This window comes from Ictidomys tridecemlineatus, chromosome 15 (genome assembly GCF_052094955.1).
Source record: "Ictidomys tridecemlineatus isolate mIctTri1 chromosome 15, mIctTri1.hap1, whole genome shotgun sequence".
NCBI classification, from domain to species: Eukaryota; Metazoa; Chordata; class Mammalia; order Rodentia; family Sciuridae; genus Ictidomys; species Ictidomys tridecemlineatus.
In genome coordinates this window covers 55278797-55296967 of record NC_135491.1, presented here as the reverse complement: position 1 = coordinate 55296967, position 18171 = coordinate 55278797, and the positions used below count along the sequence as shown (strand labels likewise).

At 56.8% G+C, this 18171-nt stretch overlaps 1 protein-coding gene across 1 annotated transcript in view; it reads right to left on the bottom strand.

Annotated features, from left to right (window-relative positions):
• Cmip (c-Maf inducing protein) overlaps positions 1–15931 on the bottom strand; it is a 193477-nt gene extending 177546 nt beyond the window's left edge. The window contains exon 1 of the mRNA XM_078032727.1: positions 15539–15931. Within this exon, the coding sequence (XP_077888853.1) occupies positions 15539–15835 (297 nt within the window). The 5' untranslated portion in view covers positions 15836–15931. The remainder of the gene's footprint in view (positions 1–15538) is intronic.
• Between the last annotated feature and the right edge of the window lie 2240 nt (positions 15932–18171).

Sequence of the window (18171 nt, the reverse complement as noted above, 5' to 3'; positions counted from 1 at the left end):
CACTTCTAAACCTTTACGTAAACATTTTAGGGGCAAGAAGTGCCAACCTTGAAACTCCAGACTAGGACAAAGGAAGAAATATTTCACCATCCTCAAGAAGACTAAACACAGCTCGAGCAAGTTCAAACCTGCTTCCCCGCAGCGGAGCAGAGCTGGGAACAGAAGCCCAGGCTTCACACTTAAGAAACGTCTGTCGTCCACGTGTCCACTTCCTGCTACTGTGAAGCCCCGCACCCTGTCGTGGGTTTATAACTGGGGATGGGGAGCCCCAGGAATCCCTTGGAACACCTAAATTATACGTGCTACAAAATAGAGAGATGCCAAACTTTACGAGCCCAGCATCTTACCATTTTGCCAGGACTCATACCCTTTGGCAAATTTTCAAAAGGAGTTCCTCGCTCATAAAAGTCTAGGCCAGGGTCCCAGGACCCCCATTCACTAGGAAGAGTCTGTCACTTCGATCGCTGTGATGACATGAGGATGAGGATGACACCAGGAAAGAAAAGAGAAACAAAGCACTTCCCAAAGCCAGTCACGTGAGACAAACGGGCCCAACCGTGAGCGGAAAGCAGGAGAGGAGGTCAAAGACGGTGGTCAGTGTAGTCCCGGGCCTCTGAAAAGGGACAGGAAGAAAGGAAGTGCCCTTCCTGGGGGCAGCCAGGCTCTCTGGACACAGGGGCCTCCTCTGTGCAGCTGACAGCCACCTGGAGGCCCCAACAGTGGTTATGAGGCACTTGGGAAATGCCTGCTAAGTGTGTGACACACACACCAAGTCATTTCTTCCTCGCGAACCTGGGACACGGGCACTGCAGCCTCCACTCCCAGACAAGGCTCAAGGAAGTTACGTGACCTACCCAAAGTTACAACCACGAAGAGACAAAATCAGGATCTGAACCCCCAACCCCTGCACTGCTGTGCAAAACCCAGGTCCTGGCCACTCACCACCCCCTGTTCAAACATGGACTTTCAGCCCAAAGTCATCCTGTCATAGCAAGCATCCCGCGTGAAGAAGGCTCCACACCCCAGGGGCTCCCCTGGGTCTAGACCTTGGGTCCCTAGCACAGACAGTGGGAGAGGCTGGACTGCATCAGGCTGGCTGACAGGTCTCCCTGCACACCAACAGTGACTAGCGATGGCCGTCTCTGGGCTCACCGGGAAGACTGATTATGCTAGGACTGATAGCAATGTTGACCACAGGCCAGGCAAGGAAAAGGAGTACCATCCATGTCATGAATTGGCCCTCCCAGAACTAGATGACTCCCAGGTTCTGCTCCAACTCGGCTGGCTCTGACCCTAATTATATAAATGTGTAAAGAGGGTAGGGGGCAAATGGAAAACAGATTCATTTTCCAATATGAGCCACGACTGCTGCATTTGGCCAAACCAGAGCTGGCCGCCCAGCCAGTCCAGCACATTCTATGCCACACGGGAGAAGTGGAACACATCAGACCCGAGCCCTCAGGCCCAACAAGACACCTGACCCGAGCCAGAAGTTACGAAAGTATGGGTTTTGCAAACACCTCATTGGCGAGCCTGCAAGCTCACAGGGAACGCCAACAGGCAACCCTGGCCGGACCCCTTGCCCAACCAATCCCTTGGCAAGTTACTCCACCTCCCCACGCATGTTTCCTCCACTTGAGGAAGTCTTCACCGACGGCAGTGATCAAGCACAAAAGTGCATCAACGGTCCTCACAGCAAGCCCACTGTAGGAGACAAATACAGGGTCGCCGCCACCATCACCACCCCAACACACCACTGTTCTCAGAAGAGGGAATATTCAGACGAGTCCAGGGCAGGAGACCTCTGTCTTTTTCCCATGTCCAGCAGCATGCCATGGTGACCATGTGCTCTCACGGAAGAAGACCTGGAAACACTCCATCCTCCCCACGCTCCTGTGTCAGCCAGGGTCCTGGGAGGAAACAGATGGCTGACACAAAATGGTGGGATTTAGGAAATATAAACAAAAGGACTGCAGACTAAGGCGCGGGAGGAGTCCTGGGAAAGAGGCTTTTTCTACCTGGGTAACCTGCGGTCCCTGTCTGCCTTGTAATGGGGGCTTCCCAGGATACAGAACTCCCAGGGCAAAGCCTCCGGCAGTCAGAGGCAAGACAAGACAACTCGTCACCCTGCCTCAGTGTTCCTCCCACTAGTCACCTAACCTGGGTGCAGGGGTGACAGCATGGCAGCTGTGCTGCCCCCTACCCAAGAAGGAGAGCTGGAGAATGGGACCCCGCTGGCTCCCCCTTCCCTCATCTCCCTCCAGGCTCTCCGCCTCGCCCACCCAGAGCCAGGGGCCTGGGAGCTGGTCCTCAGGCACAGGAAAGAAGGGCAGGTGTGGTGTCCAGACAGAACAGCCAGATGGACCGGGGTCCACCCTGGACACAGCCTCTTAGGAAGCTCCACAGTGGGGCCTGGTGGGGACTCATGGTCCCCGTCCTCACTCAACAGACAGGAAAGGACCTTCCTCCCACCAGGAAGAGGGCACTAGGATGGGTGTTGCACACACCTACTGTGGCAGATGGTTTGGATCTCAGCATTCAAACACGGCTGGGCAGGGCCTGGAGGAAGAAGCCCCTGGTGGCAGCAGAGACGTGGTGACGGCTGACAAGGTAGCAGGGCTGAGACCACACAGCAAGCTGCCCCCAGAGAGGGCGGCCGCCCAGGCTCCGTCAAAAGCAGGGGCTCTGGGCACGGTGGACCCACCTGGGGGATCCTGGATGGGGTCCTGTGACAGACACACGTGTGCCCAGGGAGCGCTGCGAGCGGGTCTGTCGCATCGCTGTGCTCAGACCAAGGCCACCGCTCAGCTCCAGCACATGTGTCAGGGGCAATATCGTTTAGAAAATAAAAGCAACTTTCAATTCTGTTTTTAAATCATATTTTCCAAGATCAAAATCTTATTTTCCAAGCACTGCTGCTGAAAGCTGAGGTGAAACCACCAACAATATCTTAAGGCGCCCAACGGCGGGCTCCCTCCTCTCAAGCTGGGGACTTGGCAGCTGGGTTAGGACCTAGGCCACACTCCAAGACCTGGAGTTTCCGCATGCGGTCACACCCTACAGGAGCCTCCCAAGACTCCAAGGCCACCAAACAGGGCAGGGTCTCCTCGCAGCCTGGGTCCCCAATGTTCCCCTTCAAGCCACAGTGTTCACCAAAGGTCTGCTCAGCCGTCAGGGATGCCAGGACACATACTCCAAACCCTGCCTTCAAGCTCAAGATCCCACGGGAAGTCGGCGCAGGGTGAGCAACTATTAGGCAGCAGTTGATTGGTAGGGTGGGGATGGAGGTGGTGGCGGTGTGCGCATGTACTGAGCACTGGCTCCAGGTGCTTAGCCCTTCCCAGGCACGGTTTCCTCCTTTCTCAGGACAACCCAGGCCAGGTGTGTGACTCATGCCTGTGGAGGCTGAGACAGGAGGATCCCAAGTGCAAAGCCAGCCTTAGCAACTTTGGGAGATCCTCTTTCAAAAAAAAAAAAAGGACAGCCTAAGAGGTGGCGCCTCTTCTCATCCCAGCCTGCAAGAGGAAACTGGACCTGGATCCCATCAGCTAAAGAGCCAACATGGAAGGTCTGAATCCAAAACCAAACTGGCCTGATGAGTGTTTCATTTTACAGAAGCAATGGCCAGGTCCAGCAGGGTCGTTAAGGCCTCATCCCCACCCCACCCTCAATTCACAACTGAGAATAAGTGTGCTCAGGGTTTCAAAGTGGGGCTGGTTTCCCCGTTCCCTAATCCAGTCCACAGGGCAGGCCTCTTTAAGGAGGCTTCCCAGAGAGGCCAGGCAGCAGCCCTGCCCAGGAGCACCCAGATGAGGGCCGGCAGGGGCTGAAGCCTTGCTAGACTCAGCTCACCCTAGCCCCAAGGGCTGCATTAGCCCCAAGGGTACTGCTTGCCACTGAGACCACAGAAGAGCCCCAGCCCCTCCTCCACACTGCTCCCTGGCCTGGGACCTCTCTCCCTTTTAATCTGCTGCCAAGACCACGCACAACTCCAAACCTTCCTTCTCGTATCTTTTCTGAGGATATAGTTCCATCAGCTCCAAAAAGCAGAAGGTCTCACTGCACCACCTTGAGTGGAGCCTGGGTCCAGCAGGTGATGGCCTCTGGAAAGCCAAGAAGCCAGGTGGCCGCCCGGACTGCTTGCTCTCCGCCCTACTCCCTCAGCCCCCACACAACCTGCTTCCACTCAGACAGGATGCACGAAGCAGGTCTCAAGGTATTTTCCTTACACCAAAACTTTCTAAAGCTAATTTTCTCTCTCCACTGACATGATGCAATTCCCTTTTCAACCACTCAGATCTCTGAAGTCCTGAGTCATCAAGGTACAGGGGTGGGTCCCTGGGAGTGATCAGAGGTAGGGGACTCTAGCTAATGCTCTGGCTGGCCAAGGTTTCCTCCTTGGGGCAGGGGGCCAAGTCGCACCTGGCTCTTGGCCCCACCACACCAGACACAGGGGAAGGGGTTGACTCTGCGGCACCAGTTTTCAGAACAGCTTGAGGCCAACACTGAAGAGACAAGGTAACTACAGTGGGGGCATGAGCTTCCAGCTCTGCCAAGGGTGGCCGGCTGCAGGAAGCAAGACCCCACAAGGTGGGGGTGACAATTACATGAATTCAGTGATTCTCACCTGAGGGCAACGTGGTCCCTGGGGACATATGGCAACATCCACTGACTGGCTGTTACACCTGTGGGAACATCCTGCAGTGCACAGGGCCGGCCCCGCTGTCTACAGGGTCAAGCGAGCCCTTAGCTAGACGGCTGAGCCTATATGAAGCGCTCAGTGAGGGGACTTGGCACTGGAGACCCCGAGAAGTGCTCCACAGTCCCACACTGCATCCATGCCCCACTTTGAAACCTCCAGTGAAGGGGCAAAGGTGGCTCTCCGCAGGGACAGGGCTGTGGGAGAGTTTTTCCTCCTTTATTTCACGAGATCATCATAATCACTGCGCTGTTACTTTTGCTGTCTTACGAGTAGAGAGGTGAACAGCTGGCGGAAAGATGAGCCAGGAGCAGGGCTTCCTGGGCCACCCAGCTGGGGAAGTGCCACACCATGGGTCCCACTCCAACCCAGGAAGGTGGCCCTTAGAGGCCACCAAGGCAGTGGAGCCGCGATAAGCATGCCAGAACTCAGAGGCAAGAGCGACCCTCAGCCAGAGGCAGACGGGCGCTGCTCCACAGAGGACCTGGGTTTCTTTCTTTTTCTTTTTTTAATATTTATTTTTTAGTTGTAGTTGGACAGAATACCTTCATTTTGTTTATTTATTTGTTTGTTTGTTTATTTATTTATTTATTTTTATGTGGTGCTGAGGATCGAAACCTGGGCCGCAGCAAGCACTCCACCGCTGAGCCACAGCCCACCCCAGAGGACCTGGCTTTCCACGGTGGCCTGGCCACGTCCTCACCGTCATCTCTGACAGGGCGGCTCCTGAGATCCGGGCCATCCCAGGCAAAGAATCTGAGGCTCCAAGAGAGCAAGTGAGCATCCCAGGACCAACAAAGGGCCAGAGAGAAGCACAAGTCCCCGGAGGCTCTTCACAAGCAGGCCTGCAGGAAGACGGCTGAAGGCCTGGTGCTGGACCCCAGCAGATCCTGGGGTGGAACCCTCTGCTTGATCCACAAGCTCCCTCTTCTACAAGACCCTCCTCGCAGCACAGAGGCACCCAGGCCCAACCTGAGGCCTTTCTGATGCTCTGTTCTTAAGCCCCCGAACCCTGCCACCAGCCCCAAGCAGTTATCATACTCTGGGGCTCGACAGCCCTGGAACAGACTCCAGCTCCACTGCATGCTCAGGTGTAAACAGGGACATCACAGGATTTGACAAGCGCTCACCTACGTGAAGGCTCAGGTTGGGCCCGGCACACAGGGAGTGCCACACAGGTGAGAGCTGTCATTCCCACTTCCTGGTTGGTAATTCAGGCGTTGCTGCCACAATCCTGTGGAGTCACGGCAGCATGCAGAGGCCACTGGCTCTGGGTTCCACTTGTGTAAATTCCTAGCACATGGGGGTGATGTGGGAATCGAATGCACAAATTCAGCTAAGAACCCAAATGGCTGGAAGAAGTGATCCTTACTACCCTGGGGTCATGCTCGCTCCTTCTTGGAGGTGCACATCACTGGCCAACTGGAAGCCCCAAGCACTGATTTCCTGCCCCTGAAGCAAGCCTCAGTCACAGGGTCACGAAACACAAACCAGCCAGAGCAAAACACATCAACAAGTCATGGTTCCCCTTTCCACAGGACAGCCCTGCCTCCACTGCCACGACCCCATGCACTTCCTCACTGCAGACACAAGGCCAAGTGACACCCCTGCGTCATCTGCTAGGTGCCCAGCTGTCTCTCGGCCTGGGCCCCAGCCCACTGAGATCACCATCCCAAGAGCCCAGGCCTATTCTAATCCGGCCCCAGGCCTCAAGGAAAGGAAGGTGGGAGGGGGGACCCTGGGGGCCAAGAGTGAAGCAGAGGGTTGGGGCCTGGGATCCAAGCACTGGAGGCCCCCGTGAAAAGCCCGTCAGGACCTGCCTGGCCACTGTGACTTCACAGGCTGCAGGAGGGGGCCAGGAATCCTTGCACTTGCGTCCACACGGAGTCTGGCTGTCACACCATGCTCAGGCACTACGCTGAAGATGCTGCCCAAATGCTCTCTTCAGCTGGATCACAGCCCTGGAGCAGGGGAGAGGTGTGACAATCTGACAGAGAGCCAGAGAGGCATGCAGGTTATGAGGAGGGGAGGGGTGGAGATGTCAGTGTCGTTCTCCCTGTGTGGCCTCTCCCTCTCCAAAAGGAGGGCTCTCCTGACTAGGCAACTGCAGGTCTCATTTGTTTCCATTCATCCATCTATCCACTCTTTCATCCAAACAATGTCTGCTGAGGGCACTGCCTCGGTTTCCCCATCTGTAAAATGGGAGAGTAAAGGTATTTTACAAGGTTGTGGGGCTCCCCAATGCAGCCCACCAAGAGCAGTGCCTCACTAAAGGAAACACTAATCAAATCACACATAATGGTCATTGTATGGTCCCCACTGGGACTGACCGCCTGGCCCTGGGGCCTTGGAAATCCCTGAAGCTTCATGAAGAGGCCTCCTCAGTCTCTTCAGGTGGTCATCACCATCTGCCCTGCAAGTGGTCATCAGGGCCCTCCCTGCTCAGGTGCACATGGGTAGTCCCTGAACCAGCAGGCAGTGGCAGACCTGGTCATCTACCACTCCTCTGCCCCGATGGTGCGCACCACTGGAGAACAGTGCAGCCTCCCAGAGCAGGGGAGGCCTCTGTCTTTTTGCTTCAACAGTGTCTCTGCCCATGCCCACCTGTGGCCATCATCCTGTCTCGAGCAGTCTCAATCCCACTCTGTCCACCCAGATGGGCCTCTCCTAGGAAGGCCTTCCATGACCAGCATGGCTTTACTTCCTCCCCCGAAGACATGGACAAGACACAAACCTCTCTGAGGACGTGTGCTCTGCTCTGCAGCATACTGTGATTTGTGGTCACCCCATTTAGCTGTGAGCCCACCGGGCAGGAGGACGGTGCCTGACTGAGCCAGTGTAGCACGTGGGGGCAGCCGCTCTGCAGGTGCAGTCCCTGGTGTTCGAGTCATTAAAGTATGCCTCGACAAATCCTTGCCATTCATACTCCAACTCCAGCCTCTGAACTCCCTGGAAATATCTGGCAAACACCTAACTGCCAAGCCTGCTTCTGTCCAACTCCGACGTGTCTGCAGGAGGCTGCAGCGATTTCGCACCTACCCAGCAGATGCAGTACACACTCCTGCACACACATGAGCAGGGGTCACACCTGGCTCTGACCCCCAGCTCCACCTCCTCCCAGTCCCCCCAGTGTCTCCATCATGGCATCTGTAAAGTGGGAATAATGCTCACCCCATGAGAATGCTCTAAAAATGAAATGCCACAGCACCTGGCGCACACTGCGGTGAGCAACAGGGCTGTAATTATGAGGCAGAGCCCCAGGTCCTGCGACAGGGTCTCTTACCCTCCTGAATTCCCCAACAGAAAAGGCTGCAGACCTTCCCAACCTGCCACCAACCTAAGCTCAGGAGACCTTGTCTGAATTTCCTTTCCAGAGAAGCAGCTCTGCTCCTGGGACGCTGGGAAGTTCAAGGGCAGGAGGAATCACTCTTAGCCTCTTTTCCTCCTGGACACACGTGGAAACCACACCCCCGGCCTACGCTGTGCAGCTCACCTGTACCCCCTCTCTTGCCCCACCTCTCTCAGTGGAAGACTTGGAGAAGGGACAGCCCTACCAGTGTGAAGGCGTCTGGGTACCCCCAGGATCAAGTAGGACAGCACCTCTGGGCACTCCCCAGACAAATGCGGCAGGAGCCACCCCGCTATGAGTGCCATTTGTCACAGCGCCAAGCTCACCCAAAGAGCTCACTTTACACAGCGGCTGCACTTCCTCCCTGGGGAACACTTCGCCTGAGCTATACAGGGAGCCAGAATAGGAGTGGGGACCAGGTCTGGGTTTGTCCAGACTGCACACTCCATTTTCAGCTGAGCTGGACCATTAAGGTGCTTGGGACTGGCCCAGGACACCCAAGGAAGCCAGCAGGAGGCCTGGTGTCTCCTCCCTCTCCTCGGAACCCCACCTGGGCCAGCCCGAGGAAGCCCCTGCCCTGCCTGGTCCACACACCTGGGCACTGAAGAAGCCAGCTCACCTGCTTCCCTCCAAGAAGAGTTCACCGCCTCATCACAATGCTCTCCTCTCTGGTGGCCACAGAAAGCGCACAGCCAGGAACCAGGACACGGGCTCGAGGCAGGACTTGGGTGAGTCCCAGCTGGGCAGAGCTGGGGCTGAATGAGATGAGTCTAGACCCAGGATGCTTGGAACCTAGTCACCGACAAGGGCAGCTAGCGGGCTGCTAAGAGTTTTGCTGGGCTGGGCAATGTAAGAGCCTCTTAAAGCACCACTACAAAGGTATTCTTCACTATTCCCTGGGAGGGAGCCAGGTTTTTTAAAAAAAGAGAAAAAAGCACCCAGCAGAAGCACGAGGATGGAGACTCTCGGGGACAAAGGGCTGCCCTGTGCCCAGCACCCAGCACATCTCGAGGCACACTGAGTTTTTAACAGATCACAGCTCTTGGAGATTAGGGGAAGGAAACCAGCTAGAGAGCACCTACTGTGTGCCCAGCGTTTCCAGGTGATTTCTAATTCCCGTCCAGCCTCAGGGCGGTGCACCTGCCGCTCCCTCTACCTGGAATACTCTTCCCCGGGTCGGTATCACTGCTCCCTGAACTCCGCACAAAGCAGCAGGCCCCAGAGCCCAGGCAGTGCCTGCCTGGCCTTCCCCATGGTCCCTGTCGCCAGCTGTATTCTCTCGCTTAGCCGTTCATGGTCTTCCATGGCACTGATCTGCTGGAGACGGCGCGAGCAACCTGCAGCCTGACCCCCCTTAACCCTGACACCAAGGCTAGAAGGAAGTCCCTATAATCCTCACCTTACAGATAAGGACAGGGTTTGGGTGGCCTACCCAAGGCCACCATCTGGGAAGACAGAGACAGGACTGAAGCTCACCTGTGTCCTCCCACAACCCTCTGCGGGTCACTATCTCCTCCCACTACCTCAGTGACACCCAGCACAGGTAACTGCTTCCTGGTGGGGGGGTAAAGAAAGGCTCCTGAAGATGGGAAACCTTTTTGTGGGAGTCTTTTGCCTCAGTACACAGAGCAGGCACCGCCTCCTGCAGGCACCCACATCCCCACCCGGCTCCACGCCCTGCAGTGACTTAGGGCCCCCCTGTCCTAAGCAAAGCTCCCCTGCAAAGTGTGCACAGCCCCCCTGAGCGCGCTGGCACGCCAGAGCTTCCTCAGCAGGCCAGGAGTGGGGAAGAGAAACTCTCACTTCCCTCTCCCTCCCAAGGCCCAAGCAGCCTGACTTCCACTCTGGGCAAAGCAGGAAGCCCAGGGGCAAACCAGAGGCTCTCAGGTAGAGAAGCTCAGACCCTTGTCCTCAGGTGGAGCTCAGGGTCCTTGTCAGAGTCCCAGGTTCACCTGTGTTCTGTTTGAGGGAGGGCCAGCTCCCCCTTCCCAAAGAAGCAAGCAAAGGTCAAAATTGTCAAAACAGGAAAAACTCAGCTAAGTAACAACGCAAGCGTCAGCCGGGGACAGTGGCAGATGCCTGTAATCCCTGCAGCTCAGGAGGCTGAGGCAGGAAGATCTCAAGTTCAAAGCCAGCCTCAGCAACTTAGTGAGGCCCTAAGCAACTCAGTGAGACCCTGTCTCTATTGTCTCTAAATAAAATATAAAAAAGGGCTGGGGGTGTGGCTCAGTGGTTAAGTGCCCCTGGGTTCAATCCCCAGTACCAAAAGAAAAAAAAAAAAAAAGTGTCTTGTTTGAAATAGTAAACTAGGCCTAATGTCAACGTTCATCAACAGGAGATGGTACACCACTCTACAGCAAGCTTCAACACCGGAGAGTTACACAGCTGTCAAAAAGGAAACAGCAGGGGCTGGGGACACAGCTCAGTCAGTAAAGTGAGGCCCTGGGTTCAATCTCCAGCACAAAAAAAAAAAAAAGGAGACAGCACCTGATCTAAATGATCTCTAAATACAGTGTCCAATGAACAATAATTGTACATGCTCAGAAAGGTCAGCAGGACACACAAAAAATGAAGAACAGGGTCTGCGTTGGTAATAGCAACAAGGGGTTTTAGGGACAGAGACAATTTAAATGTACTGGATATGCACACAACTGCTTCCATGGGCAGGTTGTTTTTTAAGAAACTAGCCTGTGCCCTTGAAGAATTTTTCTTAAACTAATTACAACAACCTCGGTGCCTTTCTTTACAGCAGCTCTGCCCCACACCCCTAACTTTCCCCAGTGCAAGGTCCCTCTCAGGAGGATCTTCTGTGGAGACCCCCATTCTTTAGTAGCAATAATCTCTTCCATTTGTAGAGAACCTCAGGAAGCTTTCAGGGAAAGTAGGAAACCAGGAGTGGGAATATGGATCCAATGTCGCACCCTACTATGTGCCAGCTATTTTGAGTTCTCCAGCTACAGCCACCCCCTAAAGAAAGCACGACCGTGACCCATAGATGAAGAATCAAGGCCCAGTGAAGGAGAGCAACATGTGAAAGTCACACAGCCAGGAAGTTGGGAGCTCTGCACCTGGACCCTGCACCACGAGGGCACAGGCCAAGTTCATTCTGCCCCGTGGCAGGGCCACCCTACATAGGCTGCCTCGCCTAATCTCATTTAATCCTCTAATCAAAGGCATAACCAGTCCATCTCAAATATCCATTCCTACCAAACACCCAGTGGGTCCCCGGGAAGAGTGAAGTGCTGGCTGGCCCACAGAGGTGGCCAGCCCGCTATCCTCTGCCAGTGGAGGGGCGCCCTGGACACTTGTGGGGATGACTTGGCTGCTGGGCTTCCCCTGAGCTTTGCCCCAGACGATGCCCCAGAAACACCCGCTTCCCCTGCCAAGGAAGGCACCAGGGAGCAGTCAGGACCAAGCCACGACGTGCCTTCCCCGCACGGCCACTCACGGGGAGGCACCCACTGCCTGGACTGGCACAACGTCGCCGCAGCCAGAAAGGGCAACCTCCTAAAGTGCCCCCCTTAGGACAGCCTGGGAAGGCAGACGGCAGTGGCCGGTGACAGAAAAGTTGGCTGTTGGTGCCCCTCCTGCTCGGCATTCCCGTCTCCAATCAGACAAGTTATCTAGGAAACAAATTTGTGAATTTGAAAGTTTATGACCCAAAAAAAAAAGAAAAACTGTAAAAACTGTTTATTACTAACTACCATGAAAAACACCAAACACATCAAAGAAGGGAAGGAAGGACAGGCACATGGAGGAGGGACGTATGGGACAAAAATGAACAAAACTAACATGCGTGTGTGCACACAGATGGGTTCCAGGACTGGCGACTCCTCTGGAGGACAGACTTTAATACTCAAGTAGAAACCACAACATCTGGACCATTAGCTCAGATATGACACACAGTAGGTCTCAGTCGGCATCTGCTAAACAAGTCCAGGTTTAGGAGGATGCTCCCCTCGCCCCCTCCTACCCTGAGACCACCTGACCAAGGAAACGGAGGGAATGCTGGTGGCTTGTCTTGCCACAGCTGACAAGATGCCCAGCGACAGAGTGGCGAGAATTCAAGAACCAGCTCAAATACAGTTTGTGCCCCACTGCCACTTGTGCCCCAACCCCTGTGAGTAAAGGACTGTCGGGATTACACCCACCAATCTGAAATGCTGCGTGCCACATTTTTAAACAGTAAGATGAGATAGAAGGTAAGCAGCTTGCTTGGGCTCCCTTGATGCAGAGGAAACAAAGACCAGACAAAGCCCTCTGCCAGCAGCCGAACCCGTCTAGCAGGCGATCAAATCCAGCCCAGGGACCAGGACAGCAAAATGGATTCTGGTGTTGCTGAGAGTGACGCTGAGGCAGAGCCCTGGATGCTGATCACAAGCACACCCGTGACAGCTGAAGAGCAGGGGGCCCGGGAGGGGCTGAAGTTTGGATGCCAAGGGAACAGGGCACCACATCCAGATCAGGGTGTCGCCAGGTCCCGCCACCTCCCTCCCACATCAGCCTGAGCTTCCTCCTTTGTTTACAGCCTTCAGGATCCAAAGTCTCCAAGCACAGGGCGCATCAAACCTGGCCGCCTGTCACAAGACATGTCGGGCACACTGTTGGCTCTGCAATGATTTAATCAGTAACCAGCCCAGGAGACCAGGCACAGGGCAGGCGGTGACCCGACCCACAGAGGGCAAAGTTTACAGCCAGGCCAGGGGAGGGGCATCAGGCCCCACCGCACCAGAGTCCTTTTTAGGTATCCCCAGAAAGGAACCAAGAGAGGTCCAGGTTAGGGGTGTGTCCCACTAAAGCCACCAGTCAGGGAGGGCTGGGGGCCCCCACCAGCTTGCACCCCAGCCTAACGCGTCTCCTGGAAGCCTGGTCTTTATTGCTCATGATTCGGGTAACTGGATCCGTGTAGACAGACTCCTCAGACAGTTTGGGCAAAAGAGAGTATTTGGTTTGTTTATTGGTTTGAATCCAGATCAATCACTCTGGGTCCGTTCCTGAAGCCCACACAATTAACTGGATAATTTCCAAATGGTTTTGATTTGGGCTTAAAAATAAGCCACATCCACTTCTTGGGAAGACATGACCCTGTATGAAACACACCTGATCTATCGGCAGCTCAAGGATAGGCAGGGAACACTGCAAAGCCACAGGGCTGCAAAGGGTTTTTGTTGTAGTGAAATGCACTCAGATTCACCTTTGTTTCATTTGGGCTAATATTTCTCAATAGAGTGCTTGGCCGCAATATAAAATGCAGACAGATTACATAATGCCCAGGCCTTTGGGAAACCCCACAGGGGCTCCTTTGCTTCCTGAGAGCCTGGACACCAACCAGGCAGGTGTCTCGCCCCTGACAAGGTCCCAGGTGACAATTCCAATCCCACCTCTGCCATAGAGGATACAGCTCCAGCCTCCCCCATGACCTGAACAATGGACCCCACCTCCACACTCACAGGCCCTGAGGGCAGGGGGAGCCGTGGACCTCACTTGAGCCCCCAAGGAGCAAGGGCCAGACTGCAGGATGCCCCGCCCACAGCGTTGGGTGGAGAAAGGCGGTGGAGAGGGGACAGTGCCAGCCCACTGGCTCTTCCTCCTAGTTCCTCTTCCCACATTTCCTAATGCCAGGGCAAGGCTCCACCAAGATGAAACTTGTTCCGTGGACAACCCTGAGTCCCAATACTGGAAATCCCAGGTGTTCTTCGGGAAGGCACAAGCTGGCAAAGACGCCAGCACCTTGCCTGGCCAAAGTGGGCAAGGGGCCTCTGGCTGCTTAAGAGTACAGGCGCAGCTTCAATCCCTCTTCCTTTCCTCTCCCTCTCAAACATGCCTCTTGAGCAACCAGGGGGAGCTGGGGGCTTCTGGCCTCCAGAGCTGGCTGCCCCCACACCAGGAAGGCCAGCAGCAGAGCCATCAGTACTCCGGCTTCTCCCAGAGAGCACAGGCTCAGCCTGCCCTTTCCACAGCAGGCCACTGTCCCTCTCAACTATTTCCTCTTGCCCTCAACCTCTCTTCATTCTGAGGGGTGGCAGAAAAAAAGAACAAAGCTCAGTAAAGCCACCAGCCAGGTGAACATTCTCAAGGCAGACCTCAGAGCCCAAGCAGGGAGTCACCAGAGCCTTCTGACTCTGAAACCCTGTGTGCTGGCAAATTCGAGGAAGCTCTCCCTCCACCAAACGAAAAGCCGAGGCCTGTGGCTAGAGGCAGGTTTGAGAACACGTACCAGCCTGGAAGCAGGACCAGGCCGCCTCCCGGCAGCCAGCAATCCTGCCTGAGAAAGCAGTCTGCAGATACTGCACCAGCTGCCCACAGGGAAGAAAAAATAGGTGTTCTATGCGCCGTTGAACCCAAAATTCAGAATAAAAGTCCATGTGTGTTTCAACTCTCTGGGGGCTGGGGTGGGGGGCAGAAGCAGGAGTAGGATTCTTGGGCTAACTTTCCCCCCTCCCCATTCCTCGGAGCATGTGTCATGGCCTGTGACACAACTGCCAAGGGAACATGGATGCCGGGGAAATGTCTACACACGCTACACGCTTGTGACATGCCATGTAAGCGACACCCTGTTTCCTGGCTGGGCTTTCTGGCACAGGTGTGGGCAGGCGCTGGATTCTGCCCCCTCCCACTGTGCTTAGTAAACAGGATTCCAGCTGCCCTGGGGGGAGTGTGCATTCTGGGAAAGACAGGGCCCCCTCTCCCAAGAGGATGGGACCCCCTCAGCCAAGCTCAGGCCAAGCCAGAGCTTGTATTTGAAACTGTCCTTGTTTCAAAACACAAAGCATCCTGTTCAGGCTCCTAGCCGCCACCCCCTCTCCCCCCGCTGAGCCCACCACAGCTGTCTTTCTCCAGGAAGAAGGCCACCATTTGCAGATTCGATTTCAAAAGGAGATCTGTGGATTCTCCTCTCCATCTCATCAAGCTGACCCGGCCCCAGCCATAGAGTGAAAAACAATAACAATAACAAAATAGGTCCTCCGGCGACAAAACACGCGCACACACAGTCCACAGACAATGCCATGCCAGCTTCCACCAGAACTTGACCCCGTGGGCGATGTTGCAGGACCCCGACCCCCTCCCCCGCCGACCTCCCAAGGTGCGAAGGAGATTTTCCGAGAGGGAAGCACCCAGTTTGCCTGCCAGCCCCGGCAGGAGAAGAATAAAGGACGGGCAAAGCAAAGAAAGGAACTGCTTTTCTGGGAATCCTTAGGGTCTGGGGGCTTTAAGGTTTTGTTGGGTTTGGGGGTTTGTCCCCCCGCTGGAGGTTCGGGGTCGTTTCGTTTTCCCCCGCAGCTCGGATCCAGATGGGCCACGGGTCTCCAGAAAGGGAACTCCACCACCCTCGGGGCCCAGCCCGGGTCCGTCCGCGTCCCCGGCGGCAGGAACGCAGGAGCCCGGGAGCGGGTCGCGGGCACCGGCCGCGGCCGAGCCTCCGCCTCGGGGTCCCCGGGCTGCCGGGGGCGGCGCGGACGGTCGCGGGAGCCGCGCGCGGGGCGACTCACCGTGGCGGACGCCAGGCTGTTGTCGGCCAGCGTTAGGTGGTGCGGCTCCCAGCGCCTCAGGAATTTCGAGGTGAGGATCTTGCTGAGAAAGGTCCGCGGGTGCCGGATGACACAGACCTGGATGTCGCCCTCCTGCAGCAGTTTGTACCTCATCCCGTTGCAGAGCAGCAGGGCCCGGCGGCAGGGCACGGCGCCCATCTTCGTGCCCTCGGGGGCCGACACGTCGCCCCCCAGCAGCGGCTTGGTCTCCTCGATCTGCCGGGGGTCGCCGCCGCCCGCGCTGCTGGTCAGATCCATGGCCGGCGGGGGCGGGGGCCGCGCGCGGAGCGGGGCGGCGCTGGCTCTGGGCGGCGGGGCCCCCGGATCCGGGGCCCGCACCCCCCCACCGCCCGCGAGGGTGGGGGGGCGGGGGGCGGCGCGCCGCGGGGGGCGGGCGCGGGGGCGGCGGCGGCGGCGGCGGCGCGCGGCGCTTCCTGCGGCGGCCGGCTTCCTCCTAGCTCGTCGGGTGCATGCTCGGCGCGGACGGCTGGGGCGGCGGGCGCGGGCCGGGCGGCGGCGGGGGCGGGGGCCGCGGGCGGGCGGGCGGCGGGCGTGTCTCGGCCCGCGCCGCCGCGCGCTGTGCAGTGCGTGTGTCCGCGTCCGTCCGCGAGTGCCTGCGGGCGGGGGCCGCGCCGGCTGCCGGGGAGATTGCGGGAGCGCTCGCGCCCGCGCGATTGGTCCCCGCGGGGTCATGTGCCCGCCCCTCTGACGTCAATGGCGGCAACGGCGGCGGCCGCCGCGGCTTCGGCCTCTCGCAGGCGGAGCCCGCGGCCGGGCGGGGACGGGAGGCGGGCGCGGCCCGACGGGAGGGCGGCCCTGGGGAGGGGGCTGGGGCGAGCCCCGGCAGGCCCGCGCCCCGCCCGGAATGCGCACGGGGGCGGAGCCCGCGCCGGCCGCGCCCCCGCCGGTGCCCAGGCCCGTGCGCAGCCCGCGCGCGCCCCGCGACCCCGCGACCCCCCGAGGGAAACCGAGTCCCCACGACGGCCGAGGGGCGGCCAGGTGCTGGAGGGTTGGAGGCTGGACCACTCGACAGCCCTCCCTAGCCAAGGCTGCCCACCCCGTGGCCAGATGGCGGCAGAAGGTAGCTGCTTCCAGTGGAAAATGTCCCTTGAGTTATGCGGAGATGATCCCACACTGCCCTGCCTCAGACTGCCCGACTCTGCAGGCCTCACCTCCTCCTCGGCTATGGCTGATGTCTGCTGGACTTGGCCTTGGTGTCCTCAAACCTTTAAGGGACAGACGTCTCACCCTCCTTTCTTTTGCCCAGGACCTCCCAAAGTCATCTGGCCAGCTGTCCTCTGTCCTAACCCAGGCAGCTCCAGCTTCTTCACCGCCGCCGCCACCACCTCCCCTGGAGGGGACCTGGTCCTCACCTCGGGATCCCCAGTCCCACAGCAGCCCAGGAGAGAATCATATTCCAAGGGCCTTTTTAGAATGAACCACGGTTTCCCCTAGTCTAGATTGGAAGCAAAAGCACTCCCTTTCTGTCATCGCCGTGGAGCCCCAGCTGAGGCCACCCAGCCACTGCTCAGCTCTGCAGCCAGCCTTTCTTACCTCCACAGGCTCCCACAGCTAACACCATGGAAAACCCCAGATTTTGCCTCAGTGGTAAGCAAAGGTGCCTTTGTAGGGAACACACAAGTATGTGCAGCATGTGTTGAACTGCATCAGGAATGCTGCAGAGTGTCCACAGCATCTCTGAGGTGGAGATGTTCACACCCCTCTCTACCAAGAACAGCCAGCCAGGTAGGAGTAAGTGGCAGAAGGCAGGCCTCAGCCTGCATCCTCGCCAACTTAGACTCATGTCCAGCCTGCCCAGCAGTTGGGCAAAGCTGTCTTGGCCCCAGGAAAAGCCCTTAGCTTACACCATTAGAAATTCATCATCTTCTCACAATTTGCTGGCATTTCTTTCAATCCATGAACTTTAGCATTCTTGAGAAAACCAGCGAGCAAGAAGGGTCAAGCACCAGACCCCAGCTTCTGATATGGATGTGGGTGTGGGGAATTGTTGGTTCCAAGAAACCCCCAGTCTGTTGAGGGGTTAGGCCATTCCTTCAAACCTTTATTGCCCTCCTTCTGTGCGCCAGTTGCAGGCCAGGCACCAGAGTGTTAACAGCAATTACTATGATAATTGCACTGCAGTCGACCACGACCTCTTCTATGCTAAGGATTTTGCTTGCCCATGTTATATTCTTCTCACAGCAGTATAGGTGCTGTCGTCATTCCCTCTTGCAGATGAGAATACAGAGAACTTAGATGATTTGCCCTCGCCCTTTGGGGTAGTTAGGATTGGACCCAGGTTTCTTTGGCTCCAGAACCCATGACTTAACCACAAAGCATGGAGTTCAGTGTCCAAGACAATGTAAAAACAATGGCCACAAGTGTGATCACGCTACAAGGACAGAGAGGGGACACCTAGCCCAGCCAGGGGTGAAGGTGGCATCAGGGTGTACATATCCGAATTCCCAGAGATCTTTAGGAGTCAGGTAAAGAGGACAGGAGCTCCAGAGAAAGGGAATGGCCACAAAAAGGCAAAGAGATGGCAGGATGCTTGGCCTGTTGAGGAGACTCACTCATCGCCCTGAACAAGGTAC